Source organism: Phodopus roborovskii, unplaced genomic scaffold, assembly GCF_943737965.1.
Source record: "Phodopus roborovskii unplaced genomic scaffold, PHOROB, whole genome shotgun sequence".
Classification (NCBI taxonomy): domain Eukaryota; kingdom Metazoa; phylum Chordata; class Mammalia; order Rodentia; family Cricetidae; genus Phodopus; species Phodopus roborovskii.
In genome coordinates this window covers 2911869-2932222 of record NW_026126599.1, presented here as the reverse complement: position 1 = coordinate 2932222, position 20354 = coordinate 2911869, and the positions used below count along the sequence as shown (strand labels likewise).

The 20354-nt window shown below is 48.4% G+C and overlaps 1 protein-coding gene across 1 annotated transcript in view; it reads right to left on the bottom strand.

Moving 5' to 3' along the window:
• Positions 1 to 4970: 4970 nt before the first annotated feature.
• The window catches only part of LOC127237131 (kinesin-like protein KIF19), a 45760-nt gene continuing 30376 nt past the window's right edge, over positions 4971 to 20354 (bottom strand). Inside the window, exons 13-20 of the mRNA XM_051205197.1 lie at positions 17690 to 17960; positions 15858 to 15979; positions 12402 to 12529; positions 10046 to 10154; positions 9610 to 9942; positions 8256 to 8406; positions 7191 to 7298; positions 4971 to 5252 (exon numbers count right to left, since the gene is read on the bottom strand). Of these exons, the coding sequence (XP_051061154.1) occupies positions 5152 to 5252; positions 7191 to 7298; positions 8256 to 8406; positions 9610 to 9942; positions 10046 to 10154; positions 12402 to 12529; positions 15858 to 15979; positions 17690 to 17960 (1323 nt within the window). The 3' untranslated portion in view covers positions 4971 to 5151. The remainder of the gene's footprint in view (positions 5253 to 7190; positions 7299 to 8255; positions 8407 to 9609; positions 9943 to 10045; positions 10155 to 12401; positions 12530 to 15857; positions 15980 to 17689; positions 17961 to 20354) is intronic.

The following is a 20354-nucleotide window of genomic DNA, read 5'->3' as shown; positions in this document are numbered from 1 at the left end:
CAGTGAAGAGGCCACTGGGAGGCTCTGACAAATCCTGGGCCCTATTTTTCTATGAAGAAAAAAAATCAATAGATGGGACCACAAGAAATATAAGTTTCTTCGCAGCTAAAGAAACAACAGAGCACACAGGTACCCACAGAATGGGAGATATGGAGCTACACCTCACACAGGGAACTGATATCCAGAAGTTACAAAAACAAACATGCAAAAACAGCTATTTCCAGGCATTGGTGGTGCACACCTTTACTCCCAGCACTTGGCAGGCAGAGGCAGGTGGGTTTCTGTGAGTTCAAGGCCAGCTTGTGCTACAGAGCTAGTTCCAGGACAGGCTCCAAAGCTACAACAACAACAACAAAAAGCAGTTATTAATAGCTGGGTGTTGGTGGCTCACTACTTTAATCCCAGCACTCAGGAGGCAGAGGCAGGTGGATCTCTGGGAGTTAAGTCCAGCCTGGTCTACAGAGTGAGTTCCAAGACAGGCTCCAAAGAAACATAGAGAAAACCTGTCTGGAAAAACCAAACCAAACCAAATCAAACAAACAAAAAAACCCAAAAACAACAACAAAACAAAAACCCAAAAACAACTATTAAATACCTTAAAGAAATACAACTGCCTATTAATAAATGGGCTAATGAACAGACAGTGTTCTAAAGAAAAACATAAATGACTAATAACTATTTTTTAAAAGGGTTCAGCATTAACATTACTCTGAGATACCACCTCACCCTAGTCTGAAATCTAAACCAAGGCCAGGCAGGTGGCACACACCTTTAATCTCAGCATTTGGGAGGCAGAAGCAGGTAGATCTCAGTGAGTTCGAGGCCAGCTTTGTCTACAGAGCAAGCTCCAGGACAGCCAGGACTACACAGAGAAACCCTGTCTCAAAGAAAAAGGAGAAGGAGGAGAAGAAGAGGAAGTTGAAATCACATATCTAGAAAGATGGCTCAACGGTTAAGAGCACTGGCTGTTCTTGCAGAAGACCCAGGTCTGCTTCTCAGAAGACGACTCCAGTTCCAGGGGACCTCTGTGGGCACCAGACATTCACATGATTCACAGGCAAAATATTCATGAATTATTTTTGGAACTTTTTAAAAAAAAAAAATTATGTGAGGGTGTTTTGCCCACATGAATGTCTGTGCACCGTGTGCATGCAGTGCCATTGGAGGCCAGAAGATGGCACTGGATCCCCTAAACGTGGAATTACTGATGTTTGTGAGCCATCATGTGGGAGCTAGGAATTAATCCCAAGCCCTCTGGAAGAACAGCCAGTGCTCTTAACCACTGAGCCAACCCTTTAGCACAATGCTCATAAAATAAAAATTAAATCTTTTTTTTTTAAAAACAGGTCTTGCCTCAAGTTTATTTGTAAAAGCAGCATAGGGCATAGATCATCTGCAGAATGTGTAGATGTGTCACTCCAGTCCATCTGTCTTCAAAATGGCAGAAACCTTCACAAGGGCTTGGGCATCTTTGGGAGCCTGAGCTGGAGCTGCAGCCTGGGTCTTAGCTGGAGCCGAGGCCTCTGCCTTGGTTTAAAACCTTGGGCTTTGGTTGGCAGAGCCTACGACCCTTGGCCATATAGTTTCTAATTTTCTTTCCAAGCTTGGGGTTAGCGATAAAAGCAAGACGGCTGAGTTTGCAGCCGGGACCCTTTGGCATCTTGGGTTTTACCACCTTGGACTTCACAAGAGCCTTGATGGCCTCTGCGCATGCACTCATTGCCTTCGCGTTGTTTGCCTGCATCTTCTTCAGGCCTTTCTTGTTGTGTTTCTTGGCAAAGCGCATGTTCCTCAGCAACTTGGGGTCAACCCCCTTAAGAGATTCATCTCTTTGTGATTGGGGTTTCTTGATGCCATTTCTGGGACTGGTTGTGTGTGGTTCTTAGACTTGGCCATGTCTGAATAGTATCCAGTGGCTCCTGAAGCCATAAAAATTAAATCTTTAAAAAAAAAAAAAATCCTGGCAACAAATGCTGGAGAAGACTCAGGAAAGAGGAACCCTAATTCACTGATCTGGGCGGTAATGAGGTCATGAGGGTGGAGCCCTTGTCAATGGGTTATTAGTGCCCTCATAAATCAAACTTCTTACACTCTCCTCCCACCACAAAAAGTCCTCACCAGCCCGCAAGCCAAACATAGGCCTCACCAGAGCCCATCAGCATCACTGTCCTCACCTCTACACCACAGCCTCCAGAAGTTAAAGAAGTCATGGTCGCTGTCCCATTTTGTTCTGGAAGCTGAAAGACTCAGAGTCACATCTGTGCAAGAGCCTAGGAAGCATAGGCCAGTCTAGGGTGAGTCTCCAGCTCCCTGGTGGAGTGGCTTGTCCTCGGGAATGAGCCAGAAAGGTCTATAGCCATCTGCCATCTAATGCTTGGGCTACCAGTGTGCCTCTTAACCCATGAATGCTCTTCTTGCACAGCCCCAAAGCAAGAGCTCACTCTCCAATGAACAACCCATTGGACAAACAGATATCACATCTCTCCTATCCAGGAGGCTCTACAGGCTGCTTCCTTCCTTCTGTTCTCCCACCATTTTGTCCTCCTCCTCTATTATTAACTACTATTATTACTCATTAATATTTGTAGATGTTTGGGGTTAGACCCAGAGCATCATTTCAAGCACTCTACCAACTTAACCAACATCACCACACCTATTTTTCTTTCTTTCTCTTTCTTTCTCTATTTCTTGTTTTTTGTTTTGTTTTGGTTTTGGGGTTTTTTTTTTGTTTGTCTGTTTTGTTTTAGAAACAGGGCTTCTCTGTGTAGCCCTGGCTGTTCTGGAACTTACTCTACAGATCAGGCTAGCTTCAAAATAACAGAGATCCAAGCTGGGTAGTGGTGGTACACGCCTTTAATCCCAGCACTCAGGAGGCAGAGGCAAGTGGATCTCTGTGAGTTCAAGGCCAGTCTGGTCTACAAAGTGAGTTCCAGGACAGCCAGGGCTATTACACAGAGAAACCCTGTCTCAGAAAGAGAGAGAGAAAAAAAGTTGGATAGAAAGATGTTCAGTGGGTAAAGTGCTTGCTTTGCAATTATGAGGACCTGAGTTCAGATCCTCAGAGGGAATGTAAAAGCTGGTAACATGAGATAATGTGTCTGTGATCTCAGTGATACAGTTGGTGGGGGACAGAATTTCTGGAAAGTTGTAGTCCAGTTGGCTGGCATATACAGAAGCGAATGGGAAATTCCCAGCTCAACCAGAATGAAAGGCAAGGACTGACATTGAAAGTTGTCCTCTGACCTCTACACATGCTGTGGCACATGTGTATCTACACTATACTCACATGTATAAAAAAATAATAAATGAAGCTGGGCAGTAGTGGCGCATGCCTTTAATCCCAGCACTTGGGATTAAACTCAACTTTCTTGTTGAGTTCAGCCATGATTGATGAGCTCAAGCCTCAGTGAACTATCAACATATTTCCTAATAAACATTATGGAAAATCTTCACAATCAAAAAGTGCAGGCATATCTCTGGGTTCAAGGTCAGCCTGGTCTACAGAGTGAGTTCCAGGACAACCAGACATACATAGAAAATACTGTCTTGAAAAAAGAAAGCTGCCTGTGACTTAAAGATCTTCTTATACCACATCTGAAGGTTCTTAGTGTGGGGCTTGGGACCCACTGGACCTGAGCCTGAGGGGCCTGAGATCCCAGATGGTACACCCAACCACCTCACCACGGTGAAGAAAGGCATCAACAGGGCTTACAGAGGTCCCAGCAAAGCCCCCAAATGTAGCACCTCTCTCCTCCCAGCAGCTTGTAAAGTCCAAATGGGCAATGGCTTCAAGGAAGCCCCAAGCCACCTCCCCTGGCAGCAGGTGTCACAGCAGGGATGCTCTCCCCCCCCCCAGCATCCAGTTGTGGCATCTGCCTCATATTTCTAGGCCAGGTACACACACATCTAACACCTACTTCCTAGTCAGAGAAGGAGCTGCCACCCAACTCCACCTCCCAACCCTAAGGAGGTAAAGTCACAATCCATCTAGGCCCTACCCCAGTTCCCTGAAAGTTCCCATCACAAGACAGAAAGGACAGTGTCTGCTGTCTGTTACTATGAGAAACACCATGACAAAACCAGCTTGAGGAGGAAAGGGTTTATTTCAGCTTATAGCTGTCAGTCCATCATTAAGGCAAGTCAGGGCAGGACTCAAGCAGAGGCAGAGGCAGAGGCAGGAACCACAGAAGAAAGCTACTTACTGCCTTGTTCTCCTGGATTATTAGCTTTATCATCCCGCCCTAGCCCTCTACCCTGCCCCCCACACCCACATCTCAAAAATCAAATACAAAAACCAGACAAGGCAATGTCAATGTCTTGCCAAACTTTGTGTATTCTTTTCCTCCCCAGTTTTTTTGTTTTTGTTTTTTTCCTGTGTGTGTGTTTTAAAACAGAAAGCCCTGGGAATGTGACAATTGGCAGAGCACTTGCCTAGCACACACATGGTCCCCAGCACTGCATAAACCAGGTGTGGTGGCCCATGCCTATAATCTCAAAAGCTAGAGAAGAAGGCAGGAGGACAAAGAGTTCAGGGTCATCCTCAGCTACACTGCAAGTTCAAGGCCAGCCTGAGCTACATGAGACCCTGCCTCAAACAAAGAAATAATTTATCAGTAGACCCAAACTCCTAAGCCTCTTAGGTCTTCCCCACGCAGGTCCCCAGTAAAAGCAAAGCTTACATTTTCACTAACCCTGGCCATTCCCTCTGCCTCCCTCCCATCATCAGCTCCCTTGTCAGCATGGCTGAGAATGTGGGAAGCTTGGAGGCAGAACCAGGTAGCAGGAAAAAAAGCCATCCTGTTTTCCCTGGTGCTGGCACCCTTGGAAACACCTGCAGACTACTCAGAGCTCAGTGGTGATGGGGACATATCCTCCCATCCCACCAGAGGCTGTTCAGCCAACGCCTGTGACCCCTGTAGCCTGAATGTGAGCCATGGCTGTCAGTCAGTGGAATCCAGGGATATGGACTGGTCCCAGGGGGGTGTCCTCAGCAACTGTAAAAATCCAAGAAAGGTCCAAAGACAACACAGGGTCTTGGACAGGTCCTCTGTCATGGGAGGTGACCCCTGTGTCCTGTACCACTCTCCATCTCAGCTCCAGTGTTGGAGTCCGCTGGACTTGGTCTTCTAGGTAGCTGTTTCTTGCTGCCATCTACTTAGGACGCCTTGGCCTCTTAGCACTGCCACCCTGTGGCTTGGGGGGGTTGTTGGGGGGCAATGGGCTGTGACGCCGGCCTCTGCTGTCTGTAGACCCTGCCAGGGAGGGATGGGAGACTTTAGTTTGTGGCCAGACCAATGAGAAAGAAGCCAACACTCATCAGACATTGAGACTTTAGCCCTGCGACCACACTTGAGGCCTGGACTCCTCCTCCACAAACACACACTTGGGACAGGCAGCTGACCTCAATCCTAGAGTCCTCTTCCCCCTATCATGTGTGACTTCCAAGGCTTTTTCTCCTCAACCTTCAGGCTGATGTGGTCTGCTCCCAGGTCACTTAGGACCTTCTGCTTGATAAGATGCCCAGCAGCTCTGGCCAAATGCAACAAGGCTTGTATGGACCCTTCTCCATCCCACACACTCAAAGATGCAATATTAAACAGGCTGCCGCTCAGCCAGCTTGGCTGACCAGTCAGTACCTGGAAGATCCCTTTCCTTCAGAACCCTTTAATCTTTTTAAAAATAATTTATTTATTCTCATTTTATGTACATTGGTGGTTTCCCAACACATATATCTGAGTAAGGGTGTCCAGTGCCTTGGAACTGGAGTTATAGACAGTTGTCAGCTGCCATGTGGGTGCTGGGAATTAAACCTAGGTCCTCTGGAAGAACTGTTAATGCTCTTAACTATTAAGCCATCTCTCCCAAACAGCAGCATGGGGGAGGGTAATATGCAGCAACAGGAAATGAGGTCAGACGTCATGACCCCTACCCCTCAAAATCCTGGTGGCCCAACAGCCCAGAGATCTTTGACTTCATCCAATGGCTTGGTTGTCAGGTGGTTCATGGGTTGAGAAGATGGTACTAAGGAAGCCAGAGGATGCCTGCTTCTTGGGATAGTTGTGGCTTCTCCATTTGAGATGATGACAATATGACGGAAATATGGACACTAATGTGGTCAGCCTCATTGTGGGAATTCAGTAATGCACAGGGTGAGTTAGAGTCATTCTTAGTTCAAATTAAAAAAAAAATTAGAAGAGGTCGAAGGGGGAGGAGGAGGGGGGATGAGGCTATGACCCTCAGACTGGTGCCTAGACTGGCCATTCTCCCGTCGTGGGAGGGGCATTTGCCGGAGGCTTCTTTCTAAGTTAAGCAAACCACAACAGCCTTGGCTTTGGAGGAATAAGCCAGGGTGAGCAGGGGGCCAAGTGGCTCAGGTCTGTCATCCTAACACTAAGGAAATGGGGGAGGAGGATTGTGACTTCTAGGCCAGCCTACATTGTGATTATATGCATGGCTGGGGAAGGTGCTATCCTAGATCATGAAGTGGGGCTGAAGTTATATGATAAACTAATACTCGTGTGTGATGTGTGTGCAGGTACCTGTGATAACCCCCCTTGTGCGCACCCCCCAAGACAGAGCCCTGAGACACCAGCCCTCCTTTTCCTCGTCCTGACCCTCACCCTGCTCATTTCCACCCACTAACTCCCCTGAGCAATGTGTCTGTTCTATCAGTATCCCATTCCCAGCTACATTGTCCCCGATAACATTGAAGCCTGCCAACCCTCTTCTTCCAGACTGCATCCAGCCCTCCCCCGCCCACCTTGACCCTTGACCCTCAGCTTCCAGCTATTCCCTCTGGACCAGACATCTCATTCAAAGTTAAGGGAAATGTCTGAAAGTGGAGTGAGGTGCTCCATCAGGGATGCCAAGGGAACTGGCGGGGACAAGGTCAGCTTGGAAATCTACCTGGTCCCCACTTGTCTTCTCCCAGCCAACAGAACTAACTGGGCAAGGGAGACAGAGGGCTCAATTTCCAGTCCAGGCTGTCCACTCACTGCCCAGGTCATCATTCCCCAACCCCCTGTCTTCTGAGAACATTGCTGTCCTCCAAACAGCTCACAAGCAGCAGGGGCCTGAAGAGTGGAAGGTAGAGGCCTCTGGCTCTCTACCAAGTCTCCCAAGATGGAACAGAGTATCCAAGATGCCAGTGAGGTGGGGGGGGGCACAGGTTTGGAAGTACAGCCACTGACCTCGGATGTCACGTGGCAGGATGGGAGGCCGGCTCAGGGCTGCGTTGCTCTGCCACACAGCACTGGGGAAGGTGAAGCTGACCTCTGGCACATGAAGCGTGTTTTCATCTGAAGGAGACACCGTCAATGGGAAGTGTTATCTGTAGGGATGACCTACCAAGACTAGAGATCCGACTAAGGAGTGGGAAAGAGATGAGCCTGCTTCCTCAGGACCTCAGCTCCACAGGAGGCTGAGAGAGAAAGAGATGAGTGGGGGCAGGGAGCAGGGACGGGACAGCTACAGGGAGTGAGGAAGAGGACAAACAAGGAAAAGAAGAGGAAGAGAGAGGGAGATTTGGGGAAAGTATTTTGCTAAGTGGTCTGGGTTGGCTTCAGTCCCTCTGCCTCAGTCTTCCAAGAGATGCACTACAGGTATGCATCACCCGACCAGCAATTGCTTGCTGTGGAGACAGGGTCTCACAGCAGAGGAGCCCAGGCTGGCCTGCTAATCGTGGTTCTTCTGTAGAAGCCTCCTGAGGGCTGTGATCACATGCTTAGAGTGTAATTCTTTGCTTTGTTTTTGTTTTGTTTTACTTTTGGTGTTTCGAGACAGGGTTTCTCTGTGTTGCTTTGGATTCTATCCTGGAACTAGCTCCGTAGACCAAGCTGGCCTCGAACTTACAGAGATCTTCCTGTCTCTGCCTCCCAAGTGCTGGGATTAAAGGCATGCACCACCAATACCTGGCTAGAGTGTAATTCTTGAAGGACGTGTGTGTGTGTGTGTGTGTGTGTGTGTGTGTGTGTGTGTGTGTGTGTGTTGGACGTCAGAAGTCAATACTGGGAGTCTTCCTGCATCAGTCTTTACCCACTGTATGGTTTTTGAGATTGGGTCTCACTGTGTAACCCTGGCTGGCCTGAAACTCACTATGTTGGCCTTTGCCTGGGATTAAAGGTGTGCACCACCATGCACAGCCTTCTACTTTGGTTTTTGAGACAGGGTCTCTGTATATTTATTTAGGAGCTAAGTGGCAGGCCCCCAAAGAGAAAACAAAAAAACAAACAAACAAATAAAAAACTACACGGTACCTGTGTGAAAACTGAGGCTGGGTTTCATCTTGGAGGCCATGGGGACAGCAGGGAAAAAGCTCTTCCCTGATGGCTTTGGTGGCTGCAGGTGTGTTGGGGACAGCTGGCTCTCAGGTGGATGTTCCATAGAGGGCTGATGTTTTTCCATCATCTGCACAGAAAAGGTGTGCCAGAGTAACAGAACCAACCCCGAATCAATGAGTGAATGGATGGATGAGTCTGACTCCTCCCCTTTCCCTTACAGAGGACTTTCCAGGTGTGTATGGAGCACACTAACCTATGCATGGGTGGGCGTTGTCCAGTCTGGTAAAGGCCTGGGTGGGACAGGAAAGCAGACACCCCCCACTAAGAGAACTCTCCTGTCTTCCAAGTGGGACACTGGATTCTTCCTGCCTTCATGACTAATAGCAGAAGCTTGCTTCTCCCCATCCCATCTCTCTCCCCAAGTTCTGCTACTTCCCTTCTTTTATATTGAACAAATTAGCTGATTGCTTGCTTTTTTCTTTCTTTCTTTTTTTTTTTTTTTTTTTTTTTTTTTTTTTTTTTTTTTTTTGGGGTTTGTTTTAGTGTTTTGGACACAGAGTCCCAGTATCAATATGTTGCCCAGGCTGCTTTTGAACTCACAGGCTTCCTCTCAGCTTCTAAATGTTGGCATCAAAAGCCTGCATCACAATGCCCACTGTGTTTAGCAGAGGTTAGGGCTTTGGTTACCAAAGGCAGGATGTAGTTTGGTCAAACCTTTGGTCACTAGTCAATACCAAACCTGGAAGCACAGAAATGGATGGTGGTAGTAGAACCAAGGAATTAACTCTCACATGCCACTTAGCAAACAAATGACCCTTTCCTTTCCTTAAATTAAAATATAAGTGCTGGCTGAGGCCATCAGTCAGTGAGAGCTCCTGTCTAGAATCCCCCAGTGAGGGGCTGGGGTGTGGCTCAGAAGTAGAGTTCTTGCCTAAAGCATGCAAGGTCCTAGATTCTATCCTTAGTACCACAGAAGGAAAAAAGGAAGGAAGAAAGGGAGGGAGGGAGGGAGGGAAGAAGGGAGGAAGGAAAGAAGGAAAGAACAAGGGAGGGAGGGAGGGAAGGAAGATATTTAATATTGAATTTGCACATGAAAGTTCTCAGGCCACAGAGCTGCATTTCTAGAGTTATAAATGCACAAAACATAAGCGGACACTATGGTTTTGGGTCATGCAGTGGGTTTGGGCACTGTACACAATTGGTGTTGGGTAAGTATACTTTTCTTCTACCTCTAGTACAGGGATCCCAAACATATGTGTCAGTGGGGTGCCCATCTGCCCTCTTCTTCTGTCCCAAGCCATACCCCAGCAACCAAACAACATCTACATACTTGTTGCAGGCTCCAGGTGAATGAGGGTGACCGCTTCCTCCCTGCTTTCCTCTCCAAAGAGCGGTCCCTGCTGGGGCTGGCATGGGGCCACCTCCAGTCTGCAGGGCTGGGGTCCCTGGAGTCCAGGCAGCTGCCCTCTTTGTCATACACTTTGCAGCGACGGCTGGCTGCTATGAGGGCGATGCTCTTGGTGCCCAGGGCCATCTCCTTGAGGGCCTGGACACTCAGAGGGGGGCTGCTCATCTCTCCTGATGACTGTGGGGTTCTCAGCTCCAAACCAGCCATGGGCTGCAGTCTGGAGACGAGGCTCTTTGCTCCTAGAGCATTTGACTTCTATGAAAGAAACACACAGTCCACCCGCAGCCATGAAGCAGTCTCTCCCCATGCAGTCTATCTGGGAAGGGACCTCCCTCTAGCTAGCATCCTGCATACCAACCTCAAGCATGGGAGGCGTCAGCAGGATGCGGAGGGCTGGTGGAGGGAGAAGTGAGTCTTGCTTCCCAAGTCTCCACAATGGAGTGCTCTTTGAGGACCTGTTCCCATCACTGTGGATGAAACAGGAGACACTCTGGAACCCCTAGGCAAGTCACAGCCTGGTTAGCTAGGATCCAACCTCAGCAGCTGTTCCAGGCCAGAGCACTATCCATGCATTGGCCAAGATGCTGGCCTCAGCTATGTTGCTGTGACTGGGACCATGCTGGTTCATCCATGCTGGTCACCTACTATGGATATCCAGGGGGCAGCACAGGTTTGCAGTGGGTCATGCGCTGCTCTCTATACAGAGTGGAGAAAGACAGCCATGATGTTAAGTCTGGGTTTGTCAAGTTAATCAGATATAGACTCACCATGTAAATGACTCTCTAGCATGTCTAGAGAGGGTTATCTAGATGGGTTTTATTGATGGGGGAAGACCCACACTAAATCTGGGTGGTATCATCCTATAGGCTGGAGTCCTGAACTAGAAAAGAAAATGAGCTGAGCATCAGCATCTGTCTCTCTGCTTCTTAACTCTGGATGTCATGTCTTCTCCACCATAATGGAATGTACCCTCAACCTGCGGCTCACAAGAGCACCTAGAGTCCCCTATGAGGGACTAGGAACATGGATCAGTGGTAGAACACTTGTCTACAAGCCTCTAGTGAAACGCTAGGTCTAGGGCTGGAGAGATGGCTCAGAGGTTAAGAGCACTGCCTGCTCTTCCAGAGCTTCTGAGTTCAATTCCCAGTAACCACATGGTGGCTCACAACCGTCTGTAATGAGTTCTGGTGCCCTCTTCTGATCTGCAGTGTTCAGGCAGAACACTGAACACATAACAAATCTAAAAAACAAACAAACAAACAAACAACAACAACAAAAAACTCTAGGGCCTGGCTAGATTCAGTCCCTAGTTACTGCCTCACATGCGCAAACAAAGCCGTGGGCCCCATCTGCATGAATTGGATATGCCTGTAATCCTAGCTCTGGGGAGGTGGAAGCAGGAGGGTTACAAATTCAAGCTCATCCTCAGCCACATAATAAACTTAAGGCTAACATGAGACCCTGTCTCAGAAAAAAACAATCAGTAAACAAAAACAGATTTTAAAAAAGATGTCCAAGTCACCTTTGTGCTATCTCCCTCCCTCTCTTTCCTGCCTCAACATGGAAAGACACAGCAAGAAGACAGCCATCTTCCAGCCAGGAAGAGGCCCTCACCAGGCTCCCTCGGTCATATCTCTGGCAGGCTGAACTTGCACCTCCAGCTTCCATGTGAGACAATTCATGTTGCTAAGTGGCCCAGAATATAGTGTTTTGTTAAGGCGGCCGGAGAGACAAGACAGTCACGCAGATTGGTCAGATGTGAACTCTTAAACTCAGGGACAGAGCCTATGGGCGTTTCACACTTACTGGTGTGAGTTTTCATCTCTTTTTCACCACAGAAAAAGAGAACAGAGGAGGAAAGGGAGGAAGGCTTCAGGGACAGGGCTAAGTGGCACTGAACACATTCACGTCAGAAACACCCAGGAATCGATAAGGTTGCTTCCAGCCTCAAACTCATCAAATACCTCAGCTCACCACTGTTCCATGCATCCAGTACCTCCTATGATGAGTTTACTGTTCTCTAAGTGTGTGTGTGTGCATGTATGTATGTATGTATGTATGTATGTGTACATATGTCTGTGCAGATGTACATGGAGGAGGTAGATATGCATGTGTGTTCTCTAGCACATGAAGGACAGAGGACAATATCAACTGTCATTCATCTTGCTTTTGTGAAATGGAGCCTGGAACTCATCAAGCCTGTGAGGCTGGCTGGACCAGTGATGGCTGCCTGTTTCCACCACCTCAACATAGGGATGGTAATATATGTGTCCCATCCTGGGCAGTTATTTTATATAGATTCTAGATATTGAACTCAGCTCACTGTGCTTGCAAAGCAAGCGCTTTCCCATGGAGCTATCTCCTCAGCACCTTGTTTATTTATTTACTTATTTATTTATTTGTTTTTGGTTTTCCAAGATGGGGTTTCTCTGTATTGCTTTGGAGCCTGTCCTGGCACTAGCTCTGTAGACCAGGCTGGCTTCGAACTCACAGAGATCCACCTGTCTTTGCCTCCCAAGTGCTGGGATTAAAGTCATTCGCCACCAACACCCGGCTAACAGGTTCAGGAGGAAGACATGAGACAGGCCTCTGGACGAAGGGACATGGGCTCAGAGGCGAGACCCCGGCTGTGTATCAACAGGGCTCTTGAGAACTACAGCCTCAACCCCACCCAGGACCTGTTATCTTCACTCTTGCCCAGGCTCTGTGCCCACCTGTCTCTTTCTAGGATCATCTGAGGCAGCTCAAACGTGGCACCCCATGGAAGGTCCCGCCTGTCACCCAGCGGTTCTCCACTGGTCTCCTCAGGTGGTGGGGGTGATATGTTCATAATGGGGCCGTCCTGGAAGCAGAGAAGAGTCAGGACATTGGGGGCACAGGAGACTGTGTCACCAAGCTGAAGGTCTCTGATGGGCCATGGGAAATCTGGTGTACTCCCTCCACCAGGGTTCAAAGGAAGCCATGAGGCAGGGGCTACCAGCCTTAACCTGTGTCTATCATGGGAACAGGAGAAGAAACAGGCAAAATAAATAAAATACAAATAGAATGATGGTAGATCGCTTACCTAGAATATGTAAGGTCCTAAGTTCACCTCTCAGCACTTCCCCTAACTTAGCTAGGGTTTCTATTGCTTTGATGAAACAGCATAACCAAAAGGCAAGTTGGGAAAGAAAGGGTTTGGAACTCAAGGGCAGGAACTGATGCAGAGACCATGGAGAGAAGCTGCTTACTGGTTTGTTCCCCGTGGCTCATTCAACCTCCCTTTTTATAGAACCCAGGGGTGGCACCAGCTACAATGGGCTGGGCCCTCCCCCCACTGATCACTAAATGAGAAAGTGCCTTACAGCTGGATCTCATGGAGACATTTCCTCAGCTGAGGTTCCTTGCTCTCTGATGTGTCAAGTTGACACACAAAACCAGCCAATACAGCCCCCTCCCAAAAAAACAATGACAAATTTTATGCATAGCTTTCCATGCCAAAAAGAAGGGAAAAGGAAGAGAGAGAGAGATACTGTAATGGATGCTTTGTTAACCAGAAACAATTTAGAATCCCATGGAAAGAGCATCAATGAGAGCCTGTCTAGACCAGGGGCCTGTGGGCACGTCTGTGGGAATTGTCTTGATTACATTCAATGATGTGGGAAGACCTAGCCTCAAAGTGGGCAGCATCATTCCCGGAGTCCTGGACTGTGAAAAAGGAACAGTGCAAGCAAACATGCATTTCCTCTCTGCCCTTGACTGTAGATGTGACTAGTTCGAGTTTCTACCTTGACAGTTTTAGACCACACCTGGAATAGGCCCAATAAACCCTTACAGGTGCTTGTATGCGAGTATTTTATCACAGCAACAGAGATAAAGCCAGAACAGATGCAGGAGGAGAAGGGGAGAGGAGGAGGGAGGAAGGAGGAAAGAAAAAAAAAGAAGGAAAAGGGGGGCTGGGATGTAGCTCAGTCATTAGTGCTTGCCCTGAAAGCACAAGGACCCATGTAAGAAATACATGCTAGGCAAAGGGGATGGGGAGATGGCTCAGTGGATAAAGCTTTTGCCATGCAAGCATGAGGACCTGAGGACCAGCATCTACATAAACGTCAGGTGAACATGATGCCCCACCTTCGATCCCAGTGCTCAGAAGGCAGAAACAGAAGATGCCCAGAGCACTGACTACCTACACTAGTTCCTCTAGTTCTATTGTCAAGCTCTGGGTTCAAGTGAGAGGCTGTCTCAATAAATAAAGTGGAGAACAATCAAAAAAGATACCCAATGTCAACCTGTGACCTCCACGTGCAAACACACACATACGTGCTTGTGCACCTGCACACACATGTATACTTACTCACATGTGAATACACATGCATGCATAGCACACCCATGTACACATGAAAAAAGAGAAGGGAAAAGAAAAGAATGCCAGGCAGGATGGCTCACACTTACAATCCCAGCTCTGGGGGGAGGGGATGGAGACAGGTGGGATGCCTGGGGCGCACTGAAAGACTATCTCAAAAAAGAAATATGGTAGTCAGTACCTGAGGAATCAGGTCCATGAGGTTGTCCTCTGGCATTCATACCCCTTATGTACTTGCACACTTGTGTACACGCACAGACACACACACACATACACACACACATTATACACATCATAAAAGGATGCGCTCTGCAGGTGTAGCTGGTGGCTTAGTGAGGCTTGTCCACAAGCCTTGAGCAATCAAGGAGATAGGACACTGACACCTCCAGACACTGAGAAATCTTCAGCACATCTGTTACCAGCAAAGGTCAAAACGTGTGACGACACCAGAGACAGTAGGGCTAAAGGCTAGCCGTGGTGTGTATGCCAAATGGTTCTCCCACCGGTGAGAACTCCAGAGGCTGATCCTGGGCAACTGCTTGAAGAAGCTGACCCTAGAGATGTCCAGGTATGGGTGAGGGGATGCCCTGTGATGGGAGAAGCTCCTGGGTGCTGAGAACCAGAGCCGAGACCCCAGTGTGCAGAGCAAAGAGTTTCATAGAAGCCAAATACTTGTGTGGTCTCTATGTGCCAAAGATGGTCCTATCAAAAGAACAGTAGGGCTGGAGGTGGGACTCAGCAGTAGAGCCACCCATGAGGCTCTGAGTGGCATCTTCAGCATCCTGGGTGTCATACCTGCACATACACATGCACAAACACACACATTCCCACTTATGGAGAAGGAGCAGCAAGCACTGTCTCAACCCAGAAGCAGGCATATCTCTGTGAGTTCAAAGCCAGCCTTGTTTATAGAGTGAGTTCCAGGACAGCCAGGGTTACACAGAGAAACCATGTCTCAAAAAACAAAAACAAAAACAAACAAACAAAAAACAAAGAGAGAGAAAAACCAGAGGAGGGACTAACATTCAAGTATCTCTCTGAGTTCCCCAGAGGATGCATCCCAGATGGTAAGGCAATGCTCAGGATTCCCTCCCACCAGCTTTGACCCACCTCAGATTCTTCAGGAATAGCCAAGGACTAGAGGCATGATTGGAGAGAGAGAAGCGGTGACCTGACCCAAGGGGACAGCACCCAGACCCACCCAGGCCTCCAGTAGACCCTGCTCTACTATCTCCCAGGACAGGCTGTGCTATTTAGACTTGCTGAACTCCCCTAGTTATTTTGTGTCTGTACGTGTGCACTATGAATTGGCATGTGTATACACATGTTCATATGCACATGCACATGTGAGAGAACAGTGCATCATGTAGCGGGCAGAGGTAGACTGTTGTTTTATTCAATTAGCCTCCTGTTTTCTTTTTTTTTTTTTTTTTTGAGACAGGGTCTGTCACTGAACCTGGGGCTCACCAATTGAGCAAGAATGGCAGCTCACTGAGCCCCTTTTCTGCCTCTCCAGCACTGGGGTGGCAGGGGTTTTAGTATGACCAGGGCCTTGGATCCCTATGCTCACACAGTAAGCACGTCACCAACTGAGCCATCTCCCTTGCTTATCCTCTGGTCCTGGTCCCTGTCTGACTATGCAGCCTGTGGCTCAGCACATGCTCCACATGGAACTGACTCTGGGTACCTGGTACATGGATGTCTCCTTAGTTACTTTCCCCCATTTCCTTGGTGCCCAGCACAGACCAGAACTGGTTGGCCTAGGGCAAAGTATCATGGGATTTTGTTGATCATAGCCCTAGCCAGAGGTGGAGGAAGTGAGACTCACTTGGATGGAGCTGGACATCACTGAGAGCTGCAGCAGCAGGCGGTCCAATGTGCCTTGGCTCAGTTCCCGAAGGTACAGTCGGTACTGCTGCTCCAGGGGTTCTGGGGCTGAAATGCCACTGTCTGAGGAAGCAAAAAAGAGCAGCCATAAGAATGTGGCATAACATACCACCTCAAGTCAAGTGAAAACCACTACCAGGTGCCAAAAAGGACAGCACCCTTCCTGGAATGTTTGAATGAATGCTAGGCAAGCACTCCATCAACTAGGTGGCATCCCCAGCTCTATTTTAATTTTTTTATGATGATTTGTGTGTGTGTGTGTGTGTGTGTGTGTGTGTGTGTGTGTGTGTGTGTGTGATATAATGAAGATAAGTTCAGGGTCTTTTGGGGGCAGGGTGTGGCCTGGGTCTCACTGTGCAGACATGGCTGGCTGAGAACTCACTAGGGTGACCTTGAACTCACAGAGATCTATAGACCTCTTCCTCCTGAGTGCTTGGAATGAAAGCATACACCATTACACTTGGTAAATCCTGTGTGTCAAACATGCTAAGCAAGTACTCTACCATTGAGCTACACCCCAGCTGAACTTTAAAATTCTTTTTCTGGCTAGGGAGTGGTGGTGCACGCCTTTAATCCCCACACTTGTGAGGCAGAGGCTGGTGGATCTGAGTTCAAGGCCAGCCTCATCTATAGCAAGTTCCAAGACAGCCAGGGCTACACAGAGAAACCCTCTTTCTATATTAAAAAAATAAACAACCTGAACATGAACATGAATGTTTTCCGAAGTGTTGTTCATAATAGCCATAAATGGACAACACTAACAGATGAGCTTTTACACACGGGCTGTCCATGTGATGGAATATGACTCAGCTATGAAAACGAATGACATTATGGTGTCTGCTACAACATGACTGAGTCTAAGAAATGTTATGCTAAGTGAAAGAAATCAGACACCAAAGACCATATAGTATGCGATTGAATTCACAGGAACTATCCCAAACCCGGTAAAAATCACAGAGCTAGGAAAATGACTGGGGTCCCACTCTTGAGAGAGACCTAAGGCAGGAGGATTGTGTGTTAATGGACAGCAGAGTTACACAATGAGATCCAGCCTTGGGGAGAAAGAAAAGGCTGGAAAGACAGTTGTGTGGGTCAAGTGCTTGCTACTCAAGCATAAGGGCCTGAGTTGGGTCCCTGGTATCCACATAAGAGTAGGAATGGTGGTGTGTGACTTTAACTCCAGCAATGGGCAGACAGAGACAGAAGATTCCTGGGGCTTGTTGGCCAGCTAAGCTTGTCTACTCAGTGAGCTCCAGGTTCAGTATGAGACCCTGTCTCAAAAAACAAGGTGGTCTGTGGTAGAAGAAGATACCTGGTTGTTGGCCTCTGTTCTCCACACATGCACCCACATGTACATGTGATCACATACAAACACACACATACACACATACATTGCAAAATAAATAAAATATTTTTAAAAAGTGAAGATGAGGCTGGGCATGTTGATGCATACCTTTAATCACAGCACTCAGGAAGAAAAGGCAGGTGGATCTCTGTGGCTTTAAAGCCAACCTAGTCCCATTAGCCTGGAACTTTGCCAAGCAGGCAAAGCTAGTTAGCCAGCCAGTTCCAGGGATCCACTGTCCCTACTTCCCATATGGCTATCAATGGAATTACAAGCATGTGCCCCCACATTCAGTTTTTTAAACGAGTTCTGGGTCTCAAACTCATAAGCAAACGCTTTACTGACTGAGCCAGCTCCCTGACCCTCATCCTGTGGTTTCTCCTTTTTAGACTGCAGTGTCAGTTGACCCCACACCAAACTGGCCTCACCCTGCATCAGCTGCCGCTGCCCCTGAATGACCTGCTCACACAGCATCCGGTGCTGGTGATAGCGCTGGATCACGAAGTCCTTCTGGCACAGCAGGTTCTTGCGGCACAGGTTGTCAGCCTGCAGCTCTGTGTTCTCCACCTCCAGCTGGTGGGCCCTGCACAGCAGCTGCAGCACTTCGCGCTGGTCCTCGCTGGTCACCTGCCTGGGCAGCAGCTTCCCCATCTGTGAGGCCTTCTGCTTGGCATTGGCCAGGCGCTGCTCTAGCCCAGCCTGTCGGAAGACAAGGACAGCTCAGGGCAAGCACCGACACCAGTTAGTCAACCTCATGAAACTTGTGGCAACCAGCCCTGCCGATGAGCCCCCGGGAGGGTTAATACTGGTAAGATCCGTTTGATGGGGCCGACAACTACCTAGAAGACACACGTGAACAATAATGTGAATTAGGTAGTATGTGGTCATGCCAATGAGGGATTATGTTGATTAGGAAACCCATCTGGGGTCCTGGAATGAATAAGGAGAAAGTGAGCTGAGCACCAGCATCCATCTCTTTCTGCTTCCTGACTGTGGATGCCATGTGACCAGCTGCCTCAGGATCCTGCCATTATGCCTTCCCACCATGACGGATTGAACCCTTGAACTAGGACCTAAAATAAACATTTTCTTCCCCAATTGTGCAGGAATTTTATAGGCTCAGAGTCATACAAAACAGGAGATTTGGGGATGGTGAGATGGCTCAGCAGTTAAGAGCACATACTGCTGCTACAGAGGATGTAAGTTCTATCCCCATTACCCATAGTGGGTGGCTTACAACTACTAGTAACTCTAGCTCTAGGGGATCCGATGCCCTCTTCTGGTCTCATCAGATACTTCCCCCACATGCATACACACAAATAGGCACATAAATAAAAAAATAAATAAACATTTTCTAAAGAAAAGACGGGAGCTTTATAAGTAGGGTGTTGGTACAGCCATCCTAGCAGCACACTCCTAATGAATCCATTTTATTCCTCAAGCAGAACTTGGATGAGTCTTCCTCCTCTCCTTCCTCCTCTCTCCCCCACCCTGCCTTCTTTTTTTGCCAGAGTCACATAGCCCAGGCTAACCTCAAACTCACTCTGTAGCTGAGGGTGACCTTGAACTCCTGATTCGCCTGCATCCAGAGTGCTGGGATTACAGGTATGCACCACCAAGAGTGCAGTTTATGCAGTGCTAGGGATGAACCTAGGACTCTGTGCAGACTAGACAACAGCACTACCAGCTGATCCACATTCCCAGCCCTCGAATGAGTCATGGGCTGTTAGTGCTGCTCCAGTTTGGGGGCAACTGTTAACGCTAACTTCATATCTCTCAGAAATGCAAGCTTATCTACCCACCCCATCTGCTCCTTCCTGCAAAAACCACAATGGGGGCTCTTGGCCATCTTTTCTACTCCTCTTATCTCCAGAACCACCCTAGCACTTCTGCATGGGGCCATGTGTGCTGTGGAATGGCAGGCCCTCCTACTTGGAACTGTAAGTGGCAAACCACCTTTTCAATGCCAGGAAATAGAGCCACCCACTTCATACTGTGACATGCCTCCAGGCTGTCCCGTATTACAAAGCTGTGGGCCACATTCCAGGTCCTGATTCTCTCAAAAACAATGTGAGGGGACACAGGGAGAGCTCAGGCCCAGCTTGTAGGCCTCCTGAACTGCTCACCTTGTATAGAATGATCTGGGAGCCCTTGAGATCAATATATAGACCGCATACCCACCAGGCAAGATCCCAGCTCTCTGTACATAGCTATGGATATATGCTTGTTTCTGTGTGTCCATATGTTCTGTATGCTCATCACAAGAGTATGGTGTCTGTGCATGTGTGTGTGAACTTGATGGGGATGCTGACTGCTCCTATAAAACACCTACCCAGCAATTTATATCCCTTCATGCTGGAGTCTGCTCAGGTGACTCAGCAAAGAAGCTATCACACCACTCAACTAACTCCACATGGCCCCCAGAGAGTCACGTGGGGCTCAGGCTCCCTTGTGTGCTCAGAGTCTTGGGTCCCAAGGGATGGACAGATAACAGCTGCAGGAGATGTGTTCTGCCATCTTCCTTCTGATCAGGGATTGATTTCTCTCCCTTCCTCTGCCCACTCGCACCTGTTCCAGCCACTGTTGCTCTGACAAGTCACACCTGTGTCTCTTCCCCTCAGATCAGCCCTCAAGGCACAGGGCATGGGTAGTTTTCATTGAAGCCCCAGGGCCTGGCCTCCAGCTAGACATTTAAAACATTGATTTTTACTTATTTTACTTATTTACATTTGTTGACTGACAGGCTGGCCACTGCAGGCTCCTGACTGACAGGCTCACCACAGTAGCTGACTGACAGGCTGGCCACTGCAGGCTCCTGACTGACAGGCTCATCGCTGCAGGCTCCTTCCTGACTGACAGGCTAACCACTGTAGCTGACTGACAGGCTCACCACAGTAGCTGACTGACAGGCTCACCACTGTAGCTGACTGACAGGCTCACCACAGTAGCTGACTGACAGGCTCACCACTGTAGCTGACTGACAGGCTCACCACAGTAGCTGACTGACAGGCTCACCACTGTAGCTGACTGGCAGGCTCCTGACTGACAGGCTGGCCACCTCAGGTTCCATCACTTGTTGATACCTGAACTTGC